Below are 13,472 nucleotides of genomic sequence, written 5' to 3'. Positions count from 1 at the left end.
CCAATCTTTTTTTTTTTTTTTAATTTTTTGGGGTACCAGAGACTGAACTCAGGACCTTGCGCTTGTCAGACAGGCGCTTATGCCACCGAGCTATCTCCCTCACACTACCATTTATATTTAATCCTTAGCAGATCCACGGAAACACCGAGTGGTCCCTTGCCCAAGGCCAAACTACTGCAACTCTGTGTGCTCTCCTGCTCTCCACCTGGAGTACACCTTACACACTCTTTCCAAAAGTGCAGACACTTGTAGACAATGCAAGGGGTCTTGTTTAATTCATTTGGTGAAGAGCTCAGACTCTGGTGTTTTTCTAAACTCCCAGGTCATTTTAAGAAGTAACCAGAGGGCCGGGGAGATGGCTCAGTAGGATAAGCGCTTGACTGGAAAACGCAAGGATCTGAGTTCAATCCCCGGTTCTGCCAAAAAAGAATAAAAAAGTAACCAGAGGTGGAACACTATTCTTAACATTTAGAGCTGCCCTGGCCAATACAGTAGCTAGTAACTCTAGGGAGTTACTTAAACTTAAGTCACTGAAGTTAAATAAACATTAAGACTGGGCTCCTCCACCACTCTTGCACACTCCAACACCAGACTTCCATAATCTCAGAAAGTTCTATTTGGCATGCAGTTCTGGCCCTACCCGCCACTGAGAAACACTGAGATGCAAATGAGACTGGGTGTGGTGGTGCGCACCTGTAATTCCAGCGCTTGAGAGGCTGTAAACAGGAGGATCACTATGAGTCGGATCTGTGTAGTGAGACCCTATAGACCCTGTACTAAACACACACACAAAAAAAGTTGTATGGAGCAGCCCAGTCTGGAGCCCAGGATCAGGAGCTCTCAACCAAGCTACAGAGTAGAAACACTCAGGCTGGGGAGCAGGTGAAGCCACGCAGCTGACCCCAGACCTGGGAAACCAGCATGGCAGGGCCAATAGGGACCAGGGTCACCTCCCCTCCATCCCCCTTATAAACAGCCTACAATAATACAAAGGAAGCTTCCAGTGAAGCCCAGAACAGGATTCCCAGTCCTGGAGCTGGATTGGCCTGAGTGTCTTAAATTTTGTCCACCAAAGGTAATCCACCTTCCTGAAACTGGCTGTGGGCAGGTTTAGGGCTACCCCACCCATAGGTGTGTGGGTGGGTGGGGTGCTGAGCATCCCCAAGGCAGTTTCCAGATTAAGGTCCTAATTTTTTTTTTTTTTTTTTAGATACAGTCTCACTATGCAATTCAGGAGGGTTTTGAGCTCACTTTGTAGCTGAGGCTGGTCTGGAACTGACAATGATCCTCCTGCCCCAGCTTCCCAAATGCTGGGATTACAGGCATGCACCACTATGGACAGGTAAGATCTCAATCTTGAGACATGGATGGATGGATGGATGGATGGACAGGTGGATTGCTTCCTGAGATTCCACTGAGTGCCAACAGTCCAGTCTGGTCTAACAAAAACACCCAAAAGCTGCCAGTGGTCATGAGGGAAAAAAAAACAAAAACAGTGCCAGGGGCTGGGGAGATAGCTCAATGGTCTAAGTGCCTGTCTGGCAAGCGCAAGCTTGATCCCTGGCACCACATGCCATGCCAGCCCCAGAACCCCAGATGCACCTTGCTGGCCACCAAAATTGGGCATGTTGGCACATGCCTAAAATCCCAGGGCAGGGGAGGATGAGACTGGAGGATCACTACATAAATAAAACACACACACACACACACACACACACACACACACACACACCGGAAATATATACATATATATTGTGCCAAATGTACCGGAAGCCAAAGGGATAGGGGAGGAGAAGGGAGAGGTGGAAAAGGGAGGGGAGGAGAGGGGAGAAGATTAAATAAAAGAGGACGAGGAGTCAAGAAAGAAAAGGAGCAAAGCAAAAGACTTGTGGAAGGGGTGTAGAGAGCTGCTACACAAAATGAGGGAGGCCTTGAGGAGAATTCTAGATGCAGATGCAAGCAGAGGATGGAGGTCTGAAAGACAGCGCAGGGGCTGGACAGACAGAGACAGGGAGAGAGAACCTTCTGGAACTATGAGCCACCTGCTCTGAAGAGAGGCCTCAGAGGACACCCAGTGAGCTCCCGGAAGACATGCCCAGAAATCCCAGAAATGAAAGGGGTGGCTGCAGGAAAACCCACTGCACCCCCACCGAAACCACAGAGGGAACTGAACATTTAGATGACAGCAGTCACCATCAGTACCTGGCCAGAGGGACGATTTGAGGTTAGAGTAAGCATTCAATGCAAAATGTTCATTGAGTCAAGTTCCTTGAACTTGTTCTTTCAAAATCTCCACTGTCACAGTGGGTTTTTTGTTACTTCCTGTTTTAATTATTATTTTCACATTCTTAGAATTTTCAACGCTTTTAAGCTTGCATTGATTTCTTTTCACTTTTGTTAAGAGTGAAAGTATTCTCTGGTCTAATCATGAGGGCATCACAGAATCCCCTTGCAGGGACCCTGGGCCTCCTGTTCCAGATAGGCCACCCTGCTGTCAAGGCGGGAGACCCCATGTACTCCCATCATTTCCTCTTGTGGCACTATAGTTTTGGCAGCCTCTGATATTCTTCAGATGTTTATGAATGTAAGTTTACAATTCCACTTAGTTTAATTACAACTTTATTAGCTAGAAATACAAAATTAAGACAAATGTTTTGGAAAAATCAAAAACATGCAAGTAGTTATAGGAAAGGAGGTTCTGCTAAATTGTTTAGTAAACTAGACATTCTGTTAATTGGTATTTGAGGAACCAATTTCTAGAAAATCAGTCTGCAGTGACCTGGTTTTCAGGGAGTTGGCTGCCCCCAGGAGCTAGAGGACATCTACAGAGAGGCCTCCAGGTTCAGCATACCCATCGTCCTCCATGTGACATCTGACCCACAGAGTTAAAACAGCCTTTGTGTGGCCCCAGGCTATTGTAATGGAGGAAGGAGGCAGGCTGGACCTGCACGACAATGACAGTAACTCAGGGCCAGATATGGCCAAAATCAAGAAATATGCTTACAGCCCCTTTTCTGCTGACTCTGTGCTCCACCAGGCCTGTAAAAATGCTGAGTATTAAAACAAAAATAAAATATGCATTTCCTCCACATGCCCTGCAGTAACCAGACTATCCTCCTCAGCCTCACTAATCTCTCAACTCCAGCAGTAGCAAGGAACCAAACTCTCCAGAAGGACCCAGCAACTGTGCAAGGTTTCCCGAGGTCTCTTTTTTTTTTATTTTTATTTTTTTAATTTTTATTTTTATTTTATTTATTTATTCCGTGTGTGTGTGTGTGTGTGTGTGTGGCCAGCTCAGCCCACCTGGGGGCGGGGCTGGCTGGCATGTGGTGCTGGAGGATTGAACCGCGGTCCCTGTGCTTTGCCAAGCTTGTTCCAAGTAGGTGCTTTAGACCACTGAGCCATCTCTCCAGCCCCCGAGGTCTCTTGAGAGGGGCAGGGGCTCAGAGATTGTGAGTATGGGGCAAAGACCCGCCCTTCCATCATTGTTCCACCATCAGTAGCCTTTGAGAGAATTCTGGAATCTAGATGCTCAGTCTCCTCGCCTGCAGTGACGGCAATTGGACAGTAGTACCTAACTCATTCGAAAAGAGCTTGTGTATGAGGCTCAGCACAGGGCCAGGTTGTTAAGGGCAGCTTGACATTGTGGACCCCTTCCCAGTCTGCCCCCACTGCTCCCCTCTCTCAGAGCTGCACAGGCAACTGAGTGGACCAGTAAGACCTGAGTCCAACATCCTTCCACACACCGAATACCCTCCCCTTGCACCACTGCAAAGCCAACCCCTGCCCACGAGCCAGTGTGCATGTCCTCCTGTGGGAAGCCTTTCAGACTCCCTGATGTCCACAGTTGCTCCCTCCCTGACCTGCTGGTCCCCTGTTCAGGATAAAAAGGCTGCTGGTCTTTCCCCAAGTCATCTGCATAGGGCGGTAGCTCAGCCTGATCTGAATCCAATGACAACCCCTGCACAATGGGGGCTGCTGAGCTCCAGAGCTGGGTGCGATAGGCCCAAGATGTCCCTGGCGGAGTAGGCCCAAGCAGCAGGTCTGAGCCCCAGACCTTCCAGCCCTCCTTCAGAGAGCCCAGTATCCAGATCCTCACCATCCCTACGCACACCATACTCTGCACCCTCTTTCAGCATAGCCACAAAAAGATGATAGCAGTTGAACTTTTCTTCCAAGCATGAAAGAGTTCAAATTTTTCAGGTGCTTTGGAGCCTGAGACCCTCCCCAGATCCTGAACCCTCCTCCTTCTCTCCCTCTATCCCCAGGGTAAACAAGCCAATCCTGCAGGCCTCAGATACCAGTTGCCCCAGTTCCCAAACAAAGGGTCCCTTGTAAGCAGGGTCACAGAACAGTAAGCACACACCTGATCACTGGACACAGAAACCCCTACCCCTGCTTGCACCTAACACAGCAGAGCCATCATGCCCCCCAGGAACCATGGAACCCCACACCCTGATGCCAGCCACGTCTCCCAGTCTGCTCACACCCACCGTCAAGTCTACAGGCTGTGTCACTCTTGCCCAGTCCTGTCAGCAACATGATAGGTTCTGGCCCTAGCGTGAATTGCTGAATTATGGTGGTGGTCATCTACCATGAATGAAGCCCTTAAAACGACAGCTTATCTTCCCAATGACCACTTCCCCCTTCTTCCCCATCCCAGTCGTGGATACAGTTTCTCTCACCTTTCCCACACACACAGGAGAGACCCCTATCACCTCCTTTCATGTAATTAAAACTGTCTGTCAAACTCCACCCTATCCAAGGTCCATGAAAGTCTTTGCCTTCTTTGTCTCAGGTGAGAGGATCCTCCCCACCTTCCCTCAGAGTCTCTCCGTGTCTTCGGAGTTCTTTTATCTTTCCTATCTCTTTACTGTGCTGCTGAAAAACCTCACACAACATACAAGGCTCAGAGCCTTGATGGCCAGAGAAGCCACCCGTCACCTACCTAGGAGGTACCTGCTTGTGCCTCCACGACTCCCCTTCCTCACCTGGAAACCCTCCCCACAGAAACCCCAACAAGAGAGATGCCAGGCTGTTAGCATTATCACTGTGCTGCCTTCTAAATCTTAACTCTCACCTCGATTCCCCCTTCCTCCATACAGCCCCCTCTTCCACAGCGCTGTGCTGGCTGCTGCTCTGCCCGCCGCCTCCTGGAGCGTGCCGCAGCCCTCACCACCCCGCACTGGGCAGAGAGGGAGCCCAACAGGGGCCCCGCCCAGGAGCCTGTGGGCTGGAATAGGAGGCCAGGTGCCTTTTTCTCCCCAGGTCATGTGCTGCCCGTGTAAACTCGGGACACCTGATTCCAGCCCGGGCACCTGAGCGGCTCTCAACGGCACCTCCACTGGGTTCCTGAAGCCACAGTTTCTCCCCAGCCTTTACTGAGGACTGTGCCACCCAGCTGAGGAGAGGCAGCCCTCAAAACACCAGCTCTCTTGGTCACATTCTGCAGTCTGCATCTGCCACAGCCTACCTGTACCTTCAAGTCCTGCACTGTTCACCCCTGAGCCCCCTCACCTGTTCCTCCCCATCGTTTCATGGTCTTTGACCACCACATGAAGCTCAGATCCCTGGTCCAGAGGGATGCCCTTGAGGTCCCACTCGAAGCCCTGAAAGAAAAGGAGAAAAGGGATCTTAACCTGCGATCCCAGGTGAAGAGGCCGTCTGATTTGCCCTTATGGCCCAGGGCACTGAGCCAGTGAGTGATTCCTGAGGATGAGTGAATGGATGACTGGTTGGAAGATGGACAAATACCAGAGTTCCCGACTTTGGAGCTGTCAGTGAGAGTTGAAAGCAACAGCAGTGGAAGTCACACTCTCAGGGCCCCTCTCCCAGGCCAATTCCAGGAGGCTAAGCGAAAACTGCAGCTGGAAAAATACCAGGTGACCAGTAGGGTCCCCAGTGACCAAGATCATTGTCACTGTCCAGAAGCCAGGCTCCTGGAGGGCAGTGGGAGTGCCATATCAGGTAAGGCCCACCAGAGGTCCCAAAATGCTCTTCAGAGTAAAGGCTCCTCTGTGCCCCACAAAGTAGCCCGGGCTCCTGAGGGACCACGTGAGAGCCACATACACAGAGAGCTGAGTGAGGGGCCGAAGGCCGGTGGGAGCCGTTGGAGGACCTGATTAGTCGGGGGAGGGTGGTAAGCTTCAGGCAGAGAAAACAGCCTGAGTGAGGGGGTACAGCAGGCAAGGCAGGCAGGGCAGTCCCTCAAAATCCTCCACTTGAAAGAAAGTGGGGGGAGACATCTCACTGGTCTCCATAGCATGACCACGCCAGAGGGGGGTCTCCATTGACAATCCACCTCGCAAGGATCTAGGACTGGAAGGATTTAGTTGGCACTGTGGGCCACCAGCCCTCCACGAAGACTTCACTAAACAAGCCACCTCCCCCACCCACTTGTCAGCAGTGACAGAGGCTGTAGAGAGAAAGAGATGGTGAGAGAGTCGCATACCTCATTCCACACGGGGTTCACGCTGTTCTTGATGACTTTGGTTCTCTTCTTCACCCCTACAGAGACACAAAAAGGAGAGAGGAGAGATGCATCCCACCTGTGCCCTCCACCAGGTTTGGCCACTGAGATTGACACTGCCTCAATCACCAAAGGATTCCTACAAAACCAAGAGATTCCCGAGAAACCCACCCAGGGAGGTCCAATGCCAACCACATGACTTCTCTCTCTCAACTCTGGGACCACAAGCAGCAACCTCATCAGAAGGATGCTCTTCCAAGAAAACACTCAACTCTTCTTACTGAGTTTTTGTCATAATTTCTAACTTTTTAATAAATTTTTAAATTATAAATGTTCTCATTCCAAAAATGAGTAATCTTCCCTAGAAATTATTCCATTTCTCTTTTTGAAAACATCCACCTTTACCTACTGTATGATTTCACTTATAGAAAATATTCAGAATAGGCAAATCCATGAGGATAGAAAAGGGATTCATGATTTCCAAGGGAGGAGTAGGAGAGGATAGAAATGGGGAGTGACAGATGAATGAGTGGAGAATTTCTCTTCAAAAATTAGATTCTGGAATTAAAAGGTTGTGACAATAGTGCAAAATTGCAATCTAAAACTCATCTAAATTGTTCACTACTAAATAGGGTTTTTTTGTTTGTTTGTTTTTTGTATTTTAGGGAAGAGTCTACAGGGTGTTCAGGGTCTCACTACTAGATTGGACTCACAGTGATCACCTGTTTACAGCCTCCCAAGAACTGGGATTAGGGGGCGGGCAGCTGCAGAACCCTGTGCCTGCTTGCAGGCACTTTAATCTGCTGAGCTATTTGGCCAGCCCTACTAGTTTAAAGGGTGAATTTTATGGTATGGGAATTTTACCCTCAGGACCACCAAATTCCTCTCCCTTCCAACGCCTTGAAGGGGTTTGTGTGAAGCAAGCTGCATTGGACCAGCTCTACCTGCCTGAGGGATTGCAGAACTGCTGTGGGCAAACAAGAAGATTTTAGGCTATGAGGGTGGAGCCCTGACCCACAGGATCCCGGAGCTCAGATCTGTGTGTGGAACGGTAGACATCTACTGAGGGTGCTGTGAGGCAGATGAACCAGAAGAACATGCGGTAAGGAAGGCATGTGGGGACCTCCCTCATGAAGGGTCTGGGGCCGGGCGGGATGGGCCTGGCTTGCAGCCCTGGGCCCACTGCTGGACCCAGCAGGTACACTTCTCTGAGTAATCAGAAGAGAGAAAAAAGAGTGAGTTTGGGCAGAGCTCCTGCCTCCCTCCTCAAGGTGTCACCAACGCACTGACAGGATGAAGGGCGTCCCTAAATCCACTGAAAGGTGGGCCTATCTTTTTTTAATGTATTTAGGACAGGGTCTACAGGCGGGTCTCACTGTGTAGACTGGACTCAGTGATCCTCCTGTTATCAGCCTCCCAGATGCTGGGATTACAGGCCATGCCACGAGGCCCAGTCTCAATCTCATCTCAGCTTGCCCCGGAGGCAGGGACAGCTGAACCCCAGCCACTGCGCTCTGCCTAAGCAGGGACTGTAGTCTGCTGAACCATCCTGCCCGCCCTCTAAGGCAATTATCTTGAAAGCAGCTGTTCAGCAGTTTGCCAGCATTCCTCTGGAGATGCTGGTAAACCTCTTTCAGCAGGAGAGTGAGCCCCACCCCCTTCCTCCTGGTTGAAAAGCACGGTGTGCCGGAAGATGGGTGCGCTCTGGAATGGTACAGGTCTCAGTGGCTTGCTCCTTTTCTGTGATTCCTGAGGGAGTATTTCTCCACTATTCAGGTCCCAGGATATCACTCTTCACAACTGTTGGCTGTTAAGGAGCTTTTACTTAGTGGCTTGTTAGGCAAATTGTGCCACATTAGAAATTAAAACTGTGGGCTGAGGAGATAGCTCAGTAGAATAAGCGCTTCCCTGACAAGTACAGGGGCCTGAGTTCAATCCCCGGTTCCGCCAAAAAAAAAAAAGAAAGAAATTAAAACTGAGGCATTTTAAATGTTAATTTAGTAATTAATTTAAAATAATGACAAGAGGGGCCAGGGTGATGGCTTGGTGGAATAAGCGCTTCCCTGACAAGCACAAGGGCCTGAGTTCAATCCCGCAAAAAATAAAATAAAATAAAATAAAATAAAATAAAATAAAATAAAATAAAATAAAATAAAATAATGACAAGAAGGGTGAGTGTAGTGGCACATGCCTATAATTCCAACCTTAAAGAGTTTGAGGCCATCTGGGTGACAAAGTGAGTTCAAGGCCAGCCTGAACTGCATAGTGAAACCCTGTCACAAAAAGACTAAATAAATAAAATAAGAAGCTCAGTACATACTAACATAAGTGACATATTTCGATTTAAAAACAAAAACAAAAACAAAACCCTAACTTTCAAAACAAAGGAAAAAGAAAAAAATGATAGTGCCTTCCATGTTTGCAAATCTCTTTCATGCCTGGCTGAATTATTAGTCTACTTCTGCATGCAGTGTATTGACACATCTCATTTTGGTTGCTATGAATGAAGAAAGTCCAGCCAGATATGTCATTTGAACAAGGTGCATGCATTAATGAACTTTTGGATAATTTTGAAGATCCTTTGAAACCACAGTACTCAACATGTAGAGCTGGGGACACAACTCAGCAGTCTAAGCACCTGCCTGGCACGTGCAAGAACCCAGGTTCAATCCCCAGTACCCCATGCCACGCCAGCCCTGCACTGTGCCGACCACCTAAAGCCAGGCATGATGATCCCAGGACAGGTGGATCACTACGAGTCTGAGCTGTGTAGTGAGACCCTGTACCAAATAAATAAGTAATCTGCCAAATGCTCATGTCTGAATAACCATAGTTCGTCAGTCATTCTTCCAATAAAACAGAATTCCAGGAAAAAGGCAATCAATGGGCTGGGGAGATGGCTCAGTAGAATAAGCACTTCCCTGGCAAGCGCAAGGGGCTGAGTTCAATCCCCATTTTCACCAAAAAAAAAAAAAAAAAGAAAAAGGCAATCAACTAGCCACTGGTAGTTCAGCTTATAACTGAAGCAGTTATGTAAATGCTTTTCCTTTGGAAAACACTCATTCTTCAGGGTACAACAGAAATAGTCTGTGTTCTTTCCCAATTCATTTTACAAAATATTATAAATGCAGGTACTAGAGGGTTAAAATCAACATGTTTTTCTGCTTTGTCAAGGACATTCTTATGTGACATTAGATTTTTGTTTGTTTGAGATAGGATCTCGCTATGCAGTTCAGGCTGGTCTTGAGCTCCCTTCGTAGCCCAGGCTGGTCTCGAACTTGTAATGACCCTACTGCCTCAGTCTCTTGAGTGCTGGGATTATGAGCATGCACTACCACGCCTGGCTAAATTAGATTTTGTTTAAAAATAAATAAATAAATAAACCTGTGAGCGCATGCCATCAAAGAATACAGCTGCCTCATTTTGTTGTCAAGGGTCTGATTGGTGTCAAGGTGCCACCCAGCTATGTGGCCAGCAATGCAAATGTCAACACACTGAAAAAACAAATAGCTCTTAGTGTCCTTAGGAAGGCAACTTTGACCCTTCCGACTTGCTGAAAAGAGTCTTGGGAAATTAAGATTTCTGTCTCACATTCCTCATTTCTAAGGTCATATTATACTAATACCTCCAGAAGGCACCGTGAAAATTCAACAAAATAGCACATATGAGGTGCCCTGCTCCCAGCAGCCTAATCAGAGGTGAGCTCGGTTTCCCTCCTCTCCCGCGGAGATACAGCAAATGAATTCCAGTGAACTCCTACTGACACTTCAGTCCCCAGCTCCGTTGTCTCTCTGGGAAGCCTCTCTGACTCCCCAGGGATGGCTGCTCTCCCTGGGGATCCCTGAGGCCGCTGGGACCACATGCACTGCACAGCAGGAGACGGCTGCCTCCAAGTTCCCCACCACCCCCTAGGTGGTTTACCCTGCGGCTCACTTGTGGTAGTCCTAGTGGCTAGCAAGGCGCCCAGTACCTGATGCCGAATGATGTCTTTTTCTGTCCAAAGTTGGCAGTGAGTTCGCCCACTAACCAGAATCACTGTCCTTGGGAACTGCCCGAAGGAAACTTCCTTAGTGGTATGGCTCTCTGCCAGTGGATAGAAGGATGGCGGGGGCGGGGGTGTCCTGGAAAGGGTCTGAGTTACCTTGCGACGCAGGCTGCCCTTGTGGGCCCCCCTGAACTCTGTTGGTGGCCACGTTGCTGTGGCTCTCCCAGAAGTGAGCCCTTGGCCTAGAGTCTCTTGGTAGCAGCTGTACCATGTGCTCCTGGGTAGAGCTCATCACCTTCCTAGGCCTGGCTCACCCCGCAGCAAATTGGTAACAATCAGCCTGTCTGCTGCATAGGATTTTCAGGTGATCTGAGAGGCAAGCCAAGTGTTCAGGTCCCCTGCCCTACTGCAGACCAGCTTCCTGTGACTAAGAGGAGTGACATGGACAAGCCTATCCATAGCTTCTCTTGCACTGTCTGCTCAGAAGCTCTGTCCTGGTGATCCTGGCTGGCATAATTGGGTGACAGAGGTGACAATACTGGGTTATGCGTCTTGCAGCCATTTCCCATGTCCTGTCTTCTCCACATACGCAGAAAACAAAGTTCCATGGTAAGACATCTGTGATTGGAAGTGAACCCGATGTGCCCTCTCAGGCAAGATGTTCCGCTTCTGGATTAGCTGGAATATGAAAGGATTTTCAAGCTACTTGAACACAGAGCTCTGGAGGTCATGAAGCGACTTGTTGAGTTTACCATCAAGGAAGCAGCAAGGTTTAAAAGACAAGACTTAATTAGCAAGCTGGAGACGATGCAGGAGGAAATCACTGCCCACACCCAACTCACAGAGGAGGAGGAGGAGGAGGAGAAGGAGGAGGAGGAGGAGGAGGATTAGGGCCTACTGCTGTTGTACCATGGTCAGTGGGGACTGAGGGCCAGTTTGCTATGCTCCAGAACATAGTAGGACATTGCTGAAGGCTCCTAGAACATGTTAAAGAACTGCCTTGGGAAGCTAAGAACAAGTGATGTTTCTGTTAGTAAAAGTTGGGTCATTGCCCTAAGGAAAAAAAGATATCCATGATCCTGGTCCCAAGAGCTGACCCTGGGGTCCTCTGGATAACATTAGTTAGGGGGCGCTGATGTGTACTGCGCCTGAGCACATCATGTGACTTACACATACTACAGAAAGGATAGGCAGATGGCTAATCACAAGGCAGTGAGTCGCTCTACCCTCCTCACAGATTTAGACCTGTACTGTCCTTGATAATTGACTTTGTCCTTTTTTTAAATTTTTAAAAAATCTTTTTTTAATTTATTTGTTTATTTGGTACAGGGTCTTAGTACACAGCTTGGATTCATAGTGATCTTCCTGTCTCAGCCTCCCCTGCACTGGGATTACAGGCATGCCCTACTACATCCAGTTTTGGTGGCTGGCCAAATTCACCCAGGGTTCTGGCATAGCACAAGGTACCAGGGATCAAACCTGGGTCCTTGCATTTGCCAGGCAGGCGCTTAGACCACCAAGGTATCTATCTCCCCAGCCCCCTAAGTTTGTCCTTGAGACAGTGACCGTAAGGGTGTCATTCAACAGATTAGAGGGGCCAGGGAGATGGCTCAATGGAATAAGTACTTCTCTAGAAAGCACAAGGGCCTGAGTTTGATCCCCAGTTCCAAAAAAAAAAAAAAATTAGAGGGGCCAGGGAGATGGCTCAATGGAATAAGTACTTCTCTAGAAAGCACAAGGGCCTGAGTTTGATCCCCAGTTCCAAAAAAAAAAAAAAAAAAAAAAAAAAACCAGACTAGGGAGCTCCTAGCTCATGCTACGGGCAGAGGGAAAGATCTGCATCCTCTCTCCAGACTTCTCTGCAGAACTGAGGTCTAGCAGGCATCTATCAGAACTGTGCTAACATCATGGGGTACTTCTCCAGATTCAGTGACCCAGCCAGTCACAACAAGACAGACACTGTATGATTCCACTTACAAGAAACACTGATATGACTCAAAATCCTAGAGCCAAAGCAGGGTGGTGGTTGCCAGGGCTGAGGAGAACAGAGAGTCAACATTTAATGGATACAGAGATTCAACTGAGGAAGATCCCCTCATCCTCAAGCCAAACCAGACCTGCCATGAAGGCATCCTGCTCGGCGCCCCCCCAAAAAATGATAAAACAGATAAATAAACCTTTTCTTTCTTCATTTTAAGTGTCGGGTATTTGTTCCAACAATGGGAGAAAAGTAACTGAGACACAAGGTAAATGGTTTTTGTTTGTTTAGTTCTGTGTGGTTTGGTTTTGGTTTTGAGAGATTTGTCTGGGTGCTAAGGATGGAACCCAGAGTTTGATTTGTACTTGCTGTACCAGAGCTATACCCTCAGATGTACAACAAATTGGGGCCAGGGAGATAGCTCAGTAGAATAAGCGCTTGCCTGGCAAGCCCAGGGGCCTGAGTCCAATCCCTGGTTGGGGGTGGGGGGGAATTAATACAGCAGCACTGAAGTGTATACCTAACAATGGTTAAGATGATAGGTTTTATGTGCTGTGCATCTTACCTCAGATTTTTAAAAGTCAAGATGTAAAATGGACATAGGACACAAGTGGTGGGCCACTTGGGTTCTACTGGCCATTATTAGGGTGGAGAGGGGAGAAGGGGAGAAGATGAGGACCTCAGTGCTCTCACTGAGAACAGATGAGTGGCTGCCGGCACCTCTGCCTAGAGAGGGAGCGGACAGCAGGGGGAAAACGGGCAAGTTGGAACCAGGGCAGGAGGTGGGCATGGGGTGGGGTGGAGGCTCTGGCCCTAGGTGACAGGACATGTGCTTGGAAGTTCTGGGGGCCTTCAGATCCTGCAGGTAGCCTTTCCTTTGTCTCACAAATACATATGGAGGGCTTGCTCTGCAGGACACTCTCCGGCCCTGGTAGATGATTACCCACAAGACAAAGAAAGTGACAGAAGGGCTGGTGAGATGGCTCAGTGGTCTAAAGCACCTACTTAGAGCAAACTAAGCCAAGCAAAGCACAGGGACC

The 13,472-nt window shown here is 48.6% G+C and overlaps 1 protein-coding gene across 17 annotated transcripts in view; it reads right to left on the bottom strand.

The window, feature by feature from the left end:
- Positions 1-13,472, bottom strand: part of Dysf (dysferlin) — a 233,667-nt gene that overhangs the window by 197,241 nt on the left and 22,954 nt on the right. For all 17 annotated transcript variants that reach the window (XM_023718431.1, XM_004634069.2, XM_004634066.2 and 14 more), the window contains exons 2-3: positions 6,452-6,507; positions 5,518-5,609 (exon numbers count right to left, since the gene is read on the bottom strand). In XM_023718431.1, coding sequence (XP_023574199.1) covers positions 5,518-5,609; positions 6,452-6,507 — 148 coding nt within the window. The remainder of the gene's footprint in view (positions 1-5,517; positions 5,610-6,451; positions 6,508-13,472) is intronic.

Source organism: Octodon degus, unplaced genomic scaffold, assembly GCF_000260255.1.
Source record: "Octodon degus isolate 3935 unplaced genomic scaffold, OctDeg1.0 scaffold00058, whole genome shotgun sequence".
NCBI lineage: Eukaryota > Metazoa > Chordata > Mammalia > Rodentia > Octodontidae > Octodon > Octodon degus.
Note: the sequence above shows the minus strand (reverse complement) of the source record. Positions and strands in the feature narration are given on the sequence as shown.